Genomic DNA, 17,326 nt, shown 5'->3' with positions numbered 1-17,326 from the left:
ATTTACACATTTCTTCTCAATAACTCTTGAAACTCTTCATCGGTGGTTTTAAGCAAAAGTGGCAAAGAAACCTCCACACCACATCCCAAAGCCTCCAAATGCCTAGGCTTTATCCTCTTTTCCAAACTAAAAGCAAAATACTGAGGAAAATCTTTCAATTCACTCAAACCCCTCTTCATTTCCTTCTCAAAATACTCAAATTTTGGCTTAAAATTATTATCAACACTAAATGTAAACAGCCCAGGACACCTTAAAACCATCCCAACCGCCTCCGGTTTCGAAAACCCTAAACTGATCAAGTAATCCAACTTGGGAATCAATGTGTTTTCCACATTTGACACCAACAAGACACAATCTTGATAAGCTAAAGCCTCCAAATCACAAAAGCCTAATCTTTTTAAGTAAAAAAGAGCAGGCTTTAGTTGATCTTTAACACTTGAAACCAGCAATCTTGGACACTTGTTGATCACTTTTCTGAAATTGTGATCAGGGATCTTGAGATCTTGTGACATAAAGTTGAAAACTTGATTGAGTTCATTGGTGATGTTGGATGTGAGGATCTTGGGGCACATGCCAATGATTCTTGGAAGGTCTTTTTGTTGGATGCCTTTGGACTGAAGGAAAGTGATGATGTTGTGGATGGAGGTGAGGGGAGTGGAGTGGATTAAGGGGTTTAAAGCTAAGGCTTTTCCTGAATCAATGCCCATTACTTCCAGGCACAAGATTTTTTCTTTGAATTGGTGGGTGAGTTTTGAGGGGAGTGGAGTGTAAAGAGGGTTTTTGTGGAGGAGGGTTTTGGGTTTCTTTGAAAGTTGAGGGGGGTCTGGTGGTGGTTCTTGAGGAGAGTATGAGTGAAATGCAGTCATGGCTGCTGATGTTGCCATGGTGGTGGGTTTGCATATATGATGTATGCATCTATTTCTTTTTATCTAGTTTAAAGAAGAAAGAAGGTGAGGTGATTAGTTATGTTAGTAGCCCATTGGTTGTTGGATGATTTTATGGATGAGGTTACAACCAATCTGTTGTTTAAAGAACCCTTTGACTTACCAAGTTTTACAACAATAGTCCTTGAATAGTTTTTTGAGGTAGAATTATCGGTTACTATTTTAAAGGTCATATCTGTTTTAAATCAGTTTTGCACGGGCTATTTCAAGCAAGCATTGTGCGTAGGTTTTGTGACGATATGCACGTCGGTGAGAATAACTAGATTGAACTATTGAGCTACTAAGGAGTTCAAGTACTCGTGATGTTTTAAATGATCACAATGGTTTTTGTTGATCATTTTGCTTTCATTTTTTGTTTCGTTTTTGGTCATTTCCCAAAAATTATGCTAATATTATTAATGACTTCTTTTAACAAGCTACCAAATATGAAAAAAAAAAAACAAACATTTTACACAAAATCATTTCACACTTATTAACGCAAATTACTGGAATCAAATATCAAAAAGAAAATAAACCACAAAAATGTTGATAAATGTGTAAAAATCCTTAACAAACAAATATTCTGTTTTTTCTTCTATATCTTCTGCATTTACTGTATATATATATGTCTAAAACAGTCCACTTAGATTCTTGCATCCCTATTTCATGATATAGACAAAAGAACATCTTGGGATATAAAAGCAGCCCATGCATCCTAAAAACAAACAACGTCAAAACAAGTCATCACAAAACACAAAATGAAGATAATCAAGTTTTGGGTTTTCATATCCAACCAGTTTATTAAACAAGGCATGTTAAGGTTGACATGTTTAACTAGTCAGGTAGACCCGTCAACCCGTTAAGCATATTCATAGCTTGAATAAAACCCATTACTCGTTTTGATAAATGAGTTAAGCGGGCCGTGTGCGAGTGTGTGGTTACACGAAACAAGTCATCACCAGAAACACAAAATAAAAAAAAAATAAAAAACCTGGTTTTGGGTTGTCATATCTAACTCATTTTTTAAACGAGATGTGTTCTGGTTGACATGTTTAACTAAACAGGCTGACCCATCAAGGCATCAATCCATTTAACAAAACAACTCGACCAGCCGGTTCATTACAACCCTCCGACTTGTCTAACTCATTTATAACTTGATACAATCCGTTTGAATACCTGTAAGATTGGAAATGCTTTCTCGGCTACATATTTTTGTGAAATTGTGGAGTCCTGTTGCAATTTATCAGGGTGGAGACATAACCGGGCTTTCTGATAAGCTTTCTTTACATCCGGGCTATCTTTGAGGTTTGTCAAAGGTATCATGATCCAACCACTACTCGGACATAAAATCTGCATTAACACAAGATTAATCATTTGATAAGAAAATAGCATACTTATAACGTGCGTGTTCATACAGTTAAATTACATGATGCAGCGTCGCTAGAAGCAACCGAATGTTAGACTCTTTTCCGTCTGACCATGACTTTATATCCTCATCCAGTAATTCTAGTTCCATCTGTACTAATACATAAAGAAATTTTCTAAAAAAGGATTATAGGAAATTTTTTTCTGAAAGTAATCTTTAAAAATTAAAAATATTGGTCCTAACGTTTACCTGTTTGCTTGCATCTTTTTCTAGTTCTTGACTTGCCCATATATTTTCTTTATCCAACTGAGTAGAAATAATAAATTATTTTATTTTGTGTAACAAGTGAATCCCAAAATAATCTTCTAAAATAATTACCGAAGATGATTCGTTTGATTCATTTATTTGCACTTCAGGAACGTTAGTCACACCATGCGTTTCTGCAAAACGAACACAAGACACGAACAGAAATTAGTCCCATAGTATTCCATGAGTGCTCAAATGTGCATGTTGAAGAAGATAATCAAATGTAATAAAAACAGGCTGTCAGGCCATAGGTGATAATTATTAAACGTACCCTTACTAAATTGTACTAATAAGATGATTAGATATTTAGACTTTTAAAATGATTATTAAGAACATTTTGGTGGAAGATTTTTACCATAAAACTAAAATAACTAGTTTGGTTGCAATATATATGAAACTAATTATTTGAACCCTAAATATTATCCCAACCATCTGTTCAACGCAAGCTGCATTTTACCTAATCCCATTGGTTGCACTGGTATTGAAGGGGGTCCAAACTTTAAAAACTAAACACTCGGTTCCATAAAGTAAATCCAAATAAAAATAAATAGAAACTTTTAGTTATATCACCTTCAGCTCCAGGAATTGCATCATCTACACCAAACGATTCACCAATTCTTTCCCGATGTTTACTAAGATTTATTTCAATGACATATGAGCTCACAATTTCATCATCCTCATCAAGAATGGTGCTTGCTTCATTCCCTTGATCTTGATTAAGTGAGGACACTATGGATGCTGGAGAGTTGACTTGCATATCCTCAGTTGACTCCTTGAGACTTGCATATGAATAAGGTCCAAAAGTAGTTTTTTCAGGGGATGTAACCATTTGTGTGAATCCAGAATTACAACCTTTAAATTTTTGTGTATAGTCACCCTCAAAGGAATGATAGTTGCAAGCCTCATGCATCTTCTTTGTTGTCTTCCAATTAGATGTGAGATTTATTGGCCTTCACAATAATGAAAGTTTTGCTAAGTTGTAAGTTTCAAACCAACACGTGTTTCGAAAGTATTATATGACATTGTTTGGATGCGTTTAATTGCAATGTTTGAAGTTTCGGATAATTAGAATCTTCCACAAATTTGAAGTTGTAATTCTCAAATGGCGACTGCAGCGTGTGTTTTGAAAGTGATTTATGTGATACTGAATAATCACAATCAGATAATAAGTTGCGACAAAATCGGCTATACTGCTTTTATTGTTCGAAGTCGTAATAATCAGATAATGAGTGTTCCACAAATTTGAACTATTTAGTTAAAGTTACATATACAAAATGATTAAAAAAACGTTTTTTATATTGTGTTGAAACAACTACTAATTGAAAGAAAAAAAAAAAAAAACATTGAATATGTCAAACAAATATATCAAACTAATAGGGTGCTTATGAACTTTTAATAAATAGAAGAGCTAGAAATAATAACAATCATAAACAACAGGGACTGAAACGAAAACTTATAACAGTCTTATGAAAAGTGCATTACCGGATTTTGGCGGCAAAGGAAGATAAAGTGACGTCATCACCATCTCCGACAGCCGGCCGGAAAGGACTCAACCCCTCCGAACTCAAAATTGACGATGAATTCGATTTCGAATTGGAATTCGTTTGCGATATAGATCTCGACCTCCTCGATTTCCAGGAATCACCAAAGATGTAACTGTATAACTCATCCTCACTCGCCGGAATATCTTCAAATGCTAAACTTGATGAGGTGGCAAAGTCAACGGAGTGTTGGCGGGAAAGCAGGGTGCGTGGTGGACCACCGAACACGTCAGCAAAGTCGTTAGGATCTAGAGGTTCGTGACCACGGACACCGTTTGTGTCCTCTGTCGACCGCGGTAGAGGTGTTCGTATTCTTATCCGCCATGATTCGTCCATTTTTTATTCCTGTGGCCGGAATATATGGAGTGAGATATAAAGAGGTAAAAGTGAGATTAAGCTTTAGGTGTGGTTAAGTGGAATGTTTGGTGGCATGGGAAATCATTGATGTTTTTTCATGCTTGGCAAATGGCAACAATTGCATACCATAAAGATTGCTTTTTTGATTATTGTCTCACCTTTCAACCAGGGGTGTGTAAAGTGTAAACGGATCAGTGAGATATGATCCAAACCTGTTTAATGGTATTTTTAACGCCAGGGATCTGACTTTAGCGTAAATAATCGGGTTGGATCTTGCAAATCTTACCTGATTTATGCTCACCCTTAATTTCAATAGTTTTTTTTTTTTTCAATTATTAGTTTTAATGGATTATATATTATAACTAGTTTTTTTTTACTCACACACGTTGCGGCACATTAAAACATGAAAAATATTAACGTGCGTATATAAGTATTTTGCATGAATCAAAATACGAGGGTGTTCATGTTTAGGGTCAACCCAACTATGACCCGTATAAAAGTTGTCATTTTTTTAGTCGTTATACCTGAATCTTGGCTCGATTTCACTCGTGTGTGTGGGGTAGAATGGTTTTTATGCCTACTTTTTGTTCGGATTAACGGTCTTGTTGCAGCACACACGTTTTAAAACGCTAGTTTTTATTGTATTAAGAAAATCAGATTATAAGTTTGTAAGGAATATGTGGCCTACGGATAAGTGTCCCTAGTTGTCCGCAACAGAGGAAATAAATAAAAGGGTATTTTAATTAATGATATGTAGTGGTGCAATAGGTGTTCTTTTCCTTTGAAGGTTAAAGGTTGAAATTTCGTAATTAAACATAGTTAAAGTAGATAATTAGCTATTAAAAAAATAGAGAAATAAAAAAGTTGATGATCAGTATGCCCATTTACCATTATCTTTGTTGGACCATCATGATTCATGATTATCTTATCCAATACTCCAAAAATATCTAAATAAAAACGTTAAAAGGAATATACCAAGAACAGAAAAAATGGGCAAGGGAACTCTGAGTTAGCAACAGCCAACAAGAATAGATTCTTCTAATTGATCAGTCAATAGATTCTCTCATGTAGTTTTTCGTTTTGTTAAGTCAAATTGTTTGACTCTTATTTAACACTCTCATATCTACAATTTTTTTTTAATAATAACACTTTCGGGTAAATTTTAATATATATACAGTTTTTGCAAATCCAACTTTATTCCTAAATTTTTACAAGATTTTTTTAGAATGACAGAACTTAAACCCTTAGCCTTTGAAAAGATAAAACCTTATCATCTTGTATCGCCAGACCAAATACCTTTTAGTATATAACAAACAACAAACACGGGAGTCTTAATGTTTCAGAGGAAAAAAAAAACCTTAATTGTATATTTAGGGAATGAAATGTGCAACCTTAAACTTTAAAAAATGTATATGAGAAAGTATTATCGAATCATTTGATAAACTTTGGAACAAAGTGTTTCACATGGTTTATAAAAACTATTTATTTTTTCTGATTATATAAGTTCTATACAATAGTTAAGCAATTTGTAGGTTTATACATGCATAAATTTATAAGTGAAAAACAAATCTGAATCAGTTTGAAGCTTTTTATATTGTAATTCTTTTTATTTTAAAAGACAATTAGAAGGTTTAATAAGCAATTAAGGACTAATCTGGACAAATACCCACTTAATTATATTAATTGACTAGTCAAAATGATTTTTCCTATTCGGTTCAACTTTTTCTTGCATTATCCGACCCCATTCATTGGCTAGTCCCCTGATTATTCTCCTCTCATGTTTTTTTTTTTATTTTATAGACCAGTATTATTGAAGCGGCGCCCCCGCCACCTAACCATATTTTTGTCCCTCTTCGGGCGCCATTGCAATAATGGGGGCTCGAACAAGGTGTTGGGCTAGCTGCAAATCCAACAAATCAAATTCAGCTCACTCATATTTATATATATATATATATATATATAATATATATATATATATATAAAAAGAGTAAATAACAATTGTACGTGTTATTAATTAAACCATGTTAATACAGCTCAAAAAAAAAAAGTTAACCATGCTAATGTCATTCCCAGTTTCCCACTTTGGTAGGATGATTAAGGTGTAAAATAGGAGATTGTGTGTTTAAAAACCTATAGAGTGTAAAAATTTAGTCGTTCAAAAAAGAAAAATTAAACCATGTTAATGGAGCCCCATGCCTACGTGGTGGTGACGTAGCCGTCGTTTTCCCAATTTTTAGTTAAACCACTACGCATAATCTTTAATTAGTATTTATTTAATATAATCATGATTAATCGATTTTAACCAAGTACCAGCTGGATTATGGAGGTTAATAACTTAATATAATAATTTGCGTGGAAGACAAGTTTAGAAGCCAAATGAGACCAGAAGAGCATTCCTTTCTGGAATTCAACGGTCAATTAATTTACCATTGATTATCTTCTATATCTCTTCTTATTCTTTGCACTTCATGTTTAGATACATCAGTAACACAGGCACAGTCACACAGTTATGGCATCCTTCATGCCTTTCAGCAACAGGAATCTTGACATATTCATGTGTGCTTTGAGGCCGATAGTTGCCATTGTCGATGACCTTCTCGATACATTGAAGCACTTCTCGTTGTTTACTGAAACACTTGGTTGTATTCATTCTTCCATCTTCAAAAGTATTCATGGCAGTCTGGTAACTTTTTCTCTCTCTTTCCTTTTTACACTAATAATGATATTTTAGTGTAACTAGATTTACAAGAATAGTATTGATACTAGCTAGAAGGTGTGGAATACACATTTGTTCAAAAAACTATTCTTACAGCCCCGTGGTTGGGTACGTCTTGTTGATTGGTATTTGATCCATAATGGTAAATGGTTGTTCGTGATAACTTGTGATCGAATAGTGACAATTAATTGAGTGTCATCACCAACCGGGTTGTGCGACAACTTATAACCTATCTAACTGTCGATAACTACAACAACCACCTAAATATGTTGTAATGTTAATCTCGTCCCATATATAAGGAAGGTATTTGTTATAATTTTGTACACGTTTTCATAACAAATTATAAATGCGTATTTGTTCATGTAATTCTCTGTAAATTATTTAATTAAAAGTGATTGATATGCAAGAGATATTCACGCCCTAAAAGTTAGAAAACCCCCATCTTCGCTCACCGGCTTGAGATTCATCTAAACTGTTAGATTTTCATTTTTTGGTTAGGGTTCATGTTAACTCAAGATCACAAAAAACGAACATGATGGCCTAAAACTATATTAAAAGATGGGAATATCACATAACTAACCATATTAACCAACAAACATATACATTACGGATACATGTGTATAAATATGATGAGAATCAAGTAAACAACCAAACAGAAGTCAATAGTATTATATGAGGTGTCCATATGCCCTAGTGGTCGGTTGTGCTATAATGTTTGTCCCTACAAAAGCGGCGTTGATTCAAATCCTTGCAAGTGCATGCAAGCTTAGGTGGGTTTCAGGTATAAAAAATATTATATGAGGTGTGGAATGTCATGCAATAATGACCATTTCGTTAATTTTATACAATTTTTGTAAGCGCAATATAGTTTTTTCTTATAATTTTAAATTGATGCATTTTATGGCCTTTTTACAGATTATATGGTATGGAGCATGGATCAAAAGATCTAATGGCAACAAGGAACTCCTACACGAAGCTCTTGTAAGTTGAATCATGATACATTCATATATATGGATTTACATAGTTGCATTACCATGTTGTCTGAGTGACTGCAAAAACCATAACCGTTTGTTGCTAGTCTTGTGACTTTTGTTTGACAAATACTACCACAATATCCAATATATTCCCAAATTTTTGAAGTTGTTTTTGCATTCACCGTTATATAATTACGAATTCGTATGAAAACTTGATGCACGGCAACCATTGGACTATTTTATACAATTATGGTCCCCTGATGCGTGATTTTACACGGGCGTCATACTATAGGTTTACCAAATTCTACTTTTACCTTACACATTGGAAGAATTCAAAAGAAATGGAAAACGGTACTGGTCATGAAAAATATTTTACGTGTATTGAATAAATGAAACCAATTTCTTTTATTTAAAGATATTACAATGAAATGAATAATTATAAAGCTAACTAGTTAATGATAATAACATAACGTTTATAACTATCATAATATTTAATTTTTAAACTATAGTTAATAAAACTTAAGGAGGATACGTGATAAATTGAAAGAAACAATAACTGTAATAGGTAATAAATTTTGATAACTTACCTGTTCCCTATTGTCATGTCTTTTTACTTGATTTCAGCTTATGGTGGTACAACTGCTACATTGATCTAATACTCTCACGCAACTTCACCTTAATGTGATTTTAGCTTTAGTTTGTCACTTATACACTGATTTCTTTCGACGTTCCCTTTTTATGTGATTTGAGCTTTATCTTACCACTATGCGATTCAGGTTTTTTCTTTTATGCGATTCCATGACATATATATCGAATTGTTATTATACGTTGGGTTGTATAAAATCATAAAATAGTGGATTAATTTCATCTAAAAACATTCAATCAATCAATCATACCTCGTAAAAATCTCATTAATTACAATAAATTGCTATTAGTAGGGTCTTGGAGGATATCATATATGTAAAAACACTACTATTTGTTGATAACAATCTACAAGTTTGATATCCTTCTATGTGCTTGCTGTATATTTCAAGTTCTCATCAATCTTTGTTTTCTCATAAATAGTTTTCAGCATTGACGAACCTAAAGACCATGGCCATTTTGATTGACCATAACTTCATGATCACGTATGGTGGCAAGGCAAGGGACGGTTCTCCAGCGGCAAAGTTTTCAACAGGTGATACTGTCTGTTTTAGTGTCACCCGTCTTTTGTCTAACACGAAAATGAAGGAGCAGGAGTTTGCTTACACATGTTTTTCCATGTTTCAATCCTATTTTATTAATATGGATAGCGCCATTGCTGGTGTTTGCTTAAAGTGTGAAACCCGGCCTATAATGATCAATTTCTTTGTGTGGAAAAATCTACAATCGTTTTACTCGTTTCTACTTCAAAACGATCATCGCAAAGCGCTTCAAAACGGGGTTGTTGAGGCTTCGGTTTTCGTTAAGTATGACATCTTTAAAGTTGTGTATGTAAGCGCGGACAATGTATCAAGCTTTCAGTATTACCCTCCTCACAAGTTGCTGGAATATCAAGAATTGGAGGTTTCAGAGTAATTCAAATATATATCCTAGGTATAGGTATAGGTATAGGTATAGGTATAGTAGGCAAACAAATTTGTTTTGTGGGTTTGTGGCGGTTGTGCTAGTTTCATATGTAAAGTGTGTCACAGATTTGTAATTTTTAGCAAAGTAACAAGGGCATTTGTTTGATATATGTCGTTAGAAAAAGATTTTGGACATGCATGATGCATCTATCTGCGTTACGTTTATCAAACAGTAAGGACCACCAATGCAACTTTTGTAGAGTTAGGGACAAAACTTACAATATGGGTAAACCACAAAAACCATCCATGTAATTAATTTCTTGTATAATGATGATAAAATGTTTTAAATATATAAAAAAATAATTATATATGTATATAAATAAAGTAATAAGATATTTATTAAATAATAAATGAATTGAGCCCGAGTCCAGTTTTAGTTTGAAAAAAAATACCAACACCCCTATAAGTTATTCCTTTCTAACCTATATGCCATTAAGAATGTTGCATAAAAAAGTTTTAACCGTGATATTGGCTTACAATAATCCGATATTAGTTACAAAATTTGGTTTTGAGCATGTTAAATGTGTGGTTGTGACAGGTATTGGCTGCACATGCCACATGAAGTTGTTCGTGGAGAAGGTTTTTACAGCCTTTGGACATATACCAAGGTAGGATATTCAATATTGTTTTAGAAGAATTTTAATTAGGAAAGTTTTAATGGCTAAAGTGGTCCCTAGATTGTCCTTTTCTTGGGCCAATTGAAGTTTCAAGAAGAGTATGTTTACAAGTAGATTTTGCTTGCTTTTTACTTTTTCTTTATGTACTTTTATATTCCCGTTAATTCAATATGTTTTTAGGATTACTGTTAATGACTTAATCACATTTAGATGTAAAACTTTCTTTTCATCCATAGTCAATAGGTTCAAAACGCGTTTATGACACTTATTATAAACTCGGTATATTTTCTGTTAATGGTCATGGTCGTAGTAGAATTTGTCTTTTACATATAAAATAAAATAAAATATGTGGGGAGGGTGATGAAATTAAATTGATTTTGATGAATGTGTGATATAAACGGAGACTATGGAGTAGTGACAATTTTAGGGGAACATGTCCTTGTTTCCTTTTTTGGTGAATTAAGTAATTAGATTTCAGAAAGTATTGGTCCTTTTTTGCTTCAGAAGTCTTGGTAGTGTTGTTTGCTCAAAATTGTTTTATTTTGTAACCAACTTTTTGGTGGATTATTGACTTACAATGGTTGATTTATTGCAAAAGCATAATTATTAATTTAACCGTAGCGAAAAGATATATGAATAGTTTCATTTTAATATGCATAATTATGTTGTGTGAGATCTATTTCATATTTGCATATACGTGAAATTATGAGATGATTTGATTGTATAAAAATATAATGACTGCTATAGTAATTATAATTATATGTTTATAAGTAATAAACTCTAATTTTATCTTCGTATTCATTATATGTTCATGCATTTTACTCATATCATAATCTAACATATAGTATTTTATAGCAATTAATTTGATATAAAAAAATAACATACTCTCAACAAGTTATGCTTTCTAGTTTGCAAACCAGCAGTTCTTACGTCTTGGGTCTTGGAGATACAAGCCAACTATCACATCTTTGGTGGGGTGATCAGGAGGTTTTCCTTATAATTTTATTCTAGGAGGGTCCTAAGTTTGAATTTCAACTCATGTGTACGCTTTGAAATATGGCCAGCGTCACCTTGACGGAGATTCAATCTTGGGCGGTTGGGCAGTAGGGTATGACAAGTATAAGTGTTATGACCCTTTGTGAAAGACACCATTGTTACCACGACATACGCTTTCGAAAAAAAAGAAAAATATGAGCCTGGCCCAGTAATGACCAACTAAAACAATCGTCGCAACTAACACCATCGGCACCCTGTACCACCGACCACCCTTCTCTCCAATTTTAAAATAGAACCCATCAAAACACCTTGTTGTTATGGACTACTGAAGAAACACTAATTGACCCCGGGCAGATTACGGGTAACCTGGGGTTGGATAGATGTTTCCCACGAGGGGTTAGACCCGGCAAGATGGTTCTTCTGATAACCTGCAAAACAGACACCGTGAGCTCGTCACTGAGAAGGGGGGGGGGGTTCCTCCTTGTGACCACCCTCCGGCGTGAGAATCAGACTAGATTGCTCTTGAATATAAATGTATATTAAGAGATTGCTAGAGCAGATATCAGGTATAATATGTAATACGAGATAGTATATGATAAGATGATAAGATAAGATGATCATACCATTTGGGGTATTTATAGCCGAAGGTAGGTTTCCAATAAGGTGTAGCCGGCTGAATAGTATTCCTGTTCTACCAACTGTGGCCTACGCACGTGCCATGCTGGTAGTTGGTGGGTAGGCAGCGGCTGACAGTGACCAGGCCTGCTGTGTACTATTCCTTTTCCACCAACTGCCGGCTATGCACGTGGTATGACAGGAGTTGGTGAGTAGGCAGCGGCTAATAGTGACATACAGTACAAGAGCATGCTGCTCGCCATACTGTTGTCAATAAGCTGTCGTATCTTTGGTCAGATCTTTTGCCCATACCTCGTCAGGTACAGTACAGAAGATCTTCCCGTATCGTACGGACTGGCTTATTTGGGCGGGAGTATTCCCCCTCCCGCCTTTGTGCGGGATTGCTCCCGGCTTTGCTCATTCCTTCAGGTGACAACTGAATTATTGAGAGCTAAGTGCCTTGTGCGTGTAGCCTTGCTGCGCGGGTGGCCTTCCCTGATGGCTTGTATCCGCAGCTGCGGGAACAGGCGGAGTACTTCACCATTGGGAGGCATTTCCTGCGGGAACAGCTTGCGTACTGCGCGTAAGGACGTCACGTCTCTGAGCATGGTGGGTCCTGCGGATCCAGTTGGTTTCTGCGCAGACGTCTCTCTTCAAGGTGAGTCTTGCGGGTCCAACTGGGCTCTGCTGGGACCTACCTCTTCAACTACCTGTTTGTTTTTTCAATGACACTCACACAAGCAACAAGCCAAGTCAACTACCCGCAGCCTGTGTAGTTAAAAAAGTACTCAAGGTTGAACCAACCCAATAATTAGTTATCACTCGGAGTTGAACCAACCCGAGTCAACTACCCGCAGCCTGTGTAGTTGATTCGTCAATATATAACCGTTATATCCTTGGTAAAATATTGGTTCGGTACCGATAATATCGGTGATATTGATCTATATTTAACTGATACTCCTGATTAATTTTTAGTGTTCAACGTTAGTGCTTTAAGTCTTAATCAGTTCGTACTTGCTACGATTGTTAGTGTTTTGCAAGTTGGCAAAGGTCAATTTGTTAATGGTATGAGAGTATACACTATGTACTAAATTACTAGTGTTAACGGCTTAGCCTACAGCATCAAGGACGAATTGATATAACTCACCAAAACGTAAACACGCAATAATTAATATTGAATAACCCTCATATTATATAGAGGAAATATAACTCAAAATACTTGTGTTTCTCCATATGAACCCTAACTAGGTTGCATCTCACAAGTTCTCTAATGCCTAACCATGACGTGGTTCATATAAATTAACAAAACTTGCTAGCCAAGACATTATCTATCTATCTATATTATTAAATCAAGACAATGGATCCACATGCCATTCAATTAGACTCTCCACATAGACTGCCAAGTGTACAAGTTTCTATTTTTACAATTTCTTCTTCATGAATGATAAAATAAAAATATGTTGTTGGTGGAAATCGAACTCACTACCTTGCTTTTTAAAATATTTGTTGCTTACCAACTTAACTAGAATGAATTGATGTCAGCCTTTTCTTTTTCTTAATTGTTATAGATTCATAACATTTCATTTTGTGTTATTTTTAACCAACCGTGTATTACACGGGCTCTATCCTAGTTATAAATACAAAACAATTATGAACATAAACGACTATGACCGACTTGTCACTATTGGCCCCTCAAATTAACCAACTTATGACTTAGAGTCCGAGATTACATATCCAACACAGTCCACCCCAACCTCCCTAAAAAAGTGCTTTGAGAGATTTAAGCATACATATAATTTCCAACATCAAATCCTTATCATTTTCACTTTGATCGGGGTGGTAAGGTGTTAACCCGGAGTTCAAACCCTATAGAGCGCAAAGGTTTAGTTGTTATGAACCAACCCGTTAATTAGTTTTCTTTATAATGACTAAACTCTATGGCTTAAATTAGGGATGAGATCGGTACCGTACTAGTACTGGTACCGGAAATCCCGGTCACAAAAATCATAAATTCTTGGTACCGGTGCCAGGTACCGAAATATTTGGTTCGGTACTGGTACGGTACATGACGATACTGGTATTGAAGGTAAAAATTCGAGAAATACCAGTATCCTACCGTATCTACCCCGAAACTCAAAAATTTGATGCCCCAAATTGATACCGGGGCGGAATTTGCTCATTTATGGCTCCAACCCATGACCTTCAACATAATATGAAGGGAGGGAAGCCGAGACAAACAAGAGCCGCAGAAGCAATCCGACGGTTATGCTAATAAGTAGGGTTCCTTATTCCGCCGCCTCCGGTCTTCCGGCGGCAGTATAATTATCGGCAGGTGCCTTTCTATTTCTATAAATATAAATATGGACTCTTGGTCAACACTCACTTCCACAACTATTTGTTTTTTTTCTTTCAACTCCGGATTAGGAGCTGGAAATAACTTTACTTTCAGCCATAACAATTTGCTACTTCTGTTCGTTCCTTGTATCATTTACTTTACCTTATAAAACTCATATCTAATGGGTGCTGCCTTATGTATATCATCTGATGTCATCATAATATCAATTTTTACTGTTTAATGCTACAATTGTTCATGTTTTGTAAGTTGCAAAAGGTTCATTTGTCAATGGTACTAGGAAGGAGAGTATACTCGTGTTAAATTGCTATATATATATATAAATTATTCTGCATTATTATATTAAAATTACCGATATCTCAAATGTCGGTCCTTGACCAATATTCGATATTTTCCGCATAGTATGACTGTCATTGGTTTGCACATCACATCAGTTATTTTCGTGTCGGTCTAACACATCATACGATCTATATGGCCATTTTTAGCATCTCTCTATTTCATTAGTTATTTTGTTGGCACACTTAACAATTGGCATAACAAGCTTAATGCTTGTAATGTGGATAGTACTGACATTATGATGCAACAGTAATATAGGTTCCATCTGATGAATCACATCGGTAAATGACACCAAATATCAATGAGATGCTGAGCCCTCAAAAGGGGAAAAAGTTTCAGGGACAAGGCCCAAACTGGATTCTTATAGCCGGTGGTGCGTTATTGAGTACACTATCCGTTCGTCTTGGGTATAGGCTCAAACAGGCTTTTGACTCAAAGCAGCCAAAAAATACTACCAATGGTTTAAAAGGTATTATAAGCTGTCAAGTTGCTTCATTTGGGTCTTTGCTTTGTAATATATCAGTTTTTCAAGTTGTTTATGAATTATAATGCAGAGAATGGGAAACACACAGCCAGAAAGAGGCCAGGACATTGTCGTTTGCATTCAAATTTGTATAGTTTTGAACAGGATGATCGTTGCTATAATTGCATTTCAGGTATGAAATTATGTAGGTTCTTATAAAGGGTCTGCTTTTGTATTTTATAGGTAGTCATATCAGCTGCAAGAAATGGGCTTTAACATATATTGTTTGAAATTGTAATAATGATGCAATAAGATGTTTGTGTTTGACAAATGTTATGTATGGAATTGATAAATAAAATGACCAAAAGGATCTTTTTGTGATTTTTTAAGGAAATTTGTGAAAGGGGGTTAAAAGAAGGGGTAATTAGGTCATTTGTTTTACTTATAGATATCATGTATGATGACGTAAACAACCGCCCTAGATGTATCCATAGGGGTGTAAACGAGCCGAGATGCTCCTCCATTTTTTTATGAGAACCAATATGTTGTTATTATTAGGTTTGTTTTTATAAGTGTTTGCTGTTATTTTTTGTTCGTATTTGCTGATTTCCGATTATATGTGAGACGCTATAAGTGGTATTTGTTGATTTACATTTTGTTGTTATTATTAGGTTTTTTTATTTGTTGTTATAAGTATTTGCTGTTTTTATTTTGTTGCTGATTTTGATTCTTCGTTGTTGTTATTAATTTTTTTTTCTTTGTTATTATAAAACATTGCTCATCTAGATTGGTATTGTAGTTCGTATTTTTTCCTACGTTCTCATTTTTGGTAGATTGGTATTGTTTTCTACGTTCTAATGTTAATATTATTTTGTACATATACAAATTTTATGATAAAAACGGTGGGTGAATATTTGTTATTTTTTAAACAGGAAACGAAGGTGACACCGAGATTAAAGCACAATACAGTGGTCGGCTACACACAGAGCCCGAACCATCACTCTCTTTAACCACCGTTTCAGTTTCAGCACCCATATACACCAAACAAAGCAGCCAAATATGGTCAACCTCATCCGACCGACTCGACCCACCGCAACGGCTCGATTCCCCATGCATATCCGAATCCAGTTCCGACATTTTCACGAAACGTGAAGTAATTCAAAAACTAAGACAACAGTTAAAAAAACGCGATGACATGATTCTTGAAATGCAAGATCAAATAGCCGAGCTGCAAAGTAGTTTAACTTCACAATGCACGCGTGCAGACCACTTGCAGTCGCTTCTGGAAGCTGCAAACCGGGATCTTTTTGATTCGGAGAGGGAGATTCAGAGGCTGAAAAAGGCGACCGGGAATGCAAAAGGGTTTCAAGATTTGGAGTGTTTGGATACAGGGATAGGAGGGAATGAAGTTGATAAAGTTGAGATGTTGAGAAAGGAAATAGGGGAGTTGAAGGATTTGATAAAAGGGAAAGATTATTTGCTTCAGAATTATAAGGAGCAGAAATCTGAGCTTTCAGTGAGAGTCAAGGAGTTGCAGCATAGATTGGATTCTCAAGTTGCCAATATTTTCTAGGGTTTTTTTTTTTTTTTTTTTATTTATTGTTTTTTTTTCTCATGGATGCTGAAAGCTCCAATTTTTTGGTTTTTTTTTTTATTTATGAGTGTGTGTGTGAATATGTAGGTTAAAAATTAAAACCATGGATGACTATAGTACATGTATCTTTAGAAGCTACAAAAATGAGCTGAGTATGAATAGTTAAGTGTTTGGGATTCCTTACGAAAACTCTTTATAATTTTTTAATAAGTTAATAATTTATAAAAGTCTAACTTATTAACTTTTCTATCATATCAAAAGCAATATCAAACAACATATTCCTTTTCAAAAAGTTCATAAGTTATAAGTTGGTGAAAATAAGCAATTATAAACACGGCTATAGTATATTTTTGATGTGATGATCATTTTTTATTATAAGAGGTGGTTAATTGTTAATAGGTTGACTAGTTTTAACTAACAAACCTTAAAATCCAATTGTGGCCTAGTGGTAGAAAGCTTGTGTTTTTTAATTGAAAAACTCATGCTCTATCCTCACTAGTGGCACTTTGGATGGATATTGGCAACGAAAGATTTGAGCTAGCCTTGCGAGGTTGTCAGTTCG

The 17,326-nt window shown here is 34.9% G+C and overlaps 2 protein-coding genes and 1 pseudogene across 2 annotated transcripts; 1 reads left to right on the top strand and 2 right to left on the bottom strand.

Moving 5' to 3' along the window:
- Positions 1-2: 2 nt before the first annotated feature.
- Positions 3-884, bottom strand: LOC143632479 (transcription termination factor MTEF1, chloroplastic pseudogene; annotated as a pseudogene).
- A 633-nt stretch (positions 885-1,517) lies between these two features.
- LOC143632477 (uncharacterized) lies at positions 1,518-4,472 on the bottom strand. Its single transcript, XM_077100992.1, has 5 exons — positions 4,110-4,472; positions 2,539-2,595; positions 2,350-2,439; positions 2,100-2,273; positions 1,518-1,638 (listed from the first exon to the last, which is right to left on the bottom strand). Exons 1-5 carry the CDS (start codon positions 4,470-4,472, stop codon positions 1,588-1,590), a joined length of 735 nt encoding a protein of 244 aa, XP_076957107.1. The 3' UTR covers positions 1,518-1,587.
- A 10,531-nt stretch (positions 4,473-15,003) lies between these two features.
- LOC143632443 (uncharacterized) lies at positions 15,004-16,771 on the top strand. The gene is made up of 3 exons (XM_077100965.1): positions 15,004-15,176; positions 15,262-15,363; positions 16,103-16,771. The coding sequence occupies exons 1-3, from the start codon at positions 15,014-15,016 to the stop codon at positions 16,741-16,743; spliced, it is 906 nt and encodes a 301-aa protein (XP_076957080.1). The 5' UTR covers positions 15,004-15,013; the 3' UTR covers positions 16,744-16,771.
- The last annotated feature ends 555 nt before the right edge of the window (positions 16,772-17,326 follow it).

The sequence above is a fragment of the Bidens hawaiensis genome, unplaced genomic scaffold (genome assembly GCF_021521415.1).
Source record: "Bidens hawaiensis isolate Kalapana, Puna unplaced genomic scaffold, B.hawaiensis_p1.1 tig00006390_1, whole genome shotgun sequence".
In the NCBI taxonomy this organism is placed as follows: domain Eukaryota; kingdom Viridiplantae; phylum Streptophyta; class Magnoliopsida; order Asterales; family Asteraceae; genus Bidens; species Bidens hawaiensis.
The sequence above is the reverse complement of the archived record's forward strand: the minus strand, read 5'-3'. Positions and strand labels throughout refer to the sequence as shown.

Coding starts and splice junctions, on each gene's coding strand:
- LOC143632443 (XM_077100965.1), top strand. CDS start 15,014: ATGCTGAGCCCTCAAAAGGGGAAAAAGTTTCAGGGACAAGGCCCAAAC. Junction 15,177..15,261: donor TACTACCAATGGTTTAAAAG/GTATTATAAGCT, acceptor ATTATAATGCAG/AGAATGGGAAACACACAGCC. Junction 15,364..16,102: donor TTGCTATAATTGCATTTCAG/GTATGAAATTAT, acceptor TTTTTTAAACAG/GAAACGAAGGTGACACCGAG.
- LOC143632477 (XM_077100992.1), bottom strand. CDS start 4,472: ATGGACGAATCATGGCGGATAAGAATACGAACACCTCTACCGCGGTCG. Junction 2,274..2,349: donor TTCTAGCGACGCTGCATCAT/GTAATTTAACTG, acceptor GTGTTAATGCAG/ATTTTATGTCCGAGTAGTGG. Junction 1,639..2,099: donor AAGCATTTCCAATCTTACAG/GTATTCAAACGG, acceptor GTTTGTTTTTAG/GATGCATGGGCTGCTTTTAT.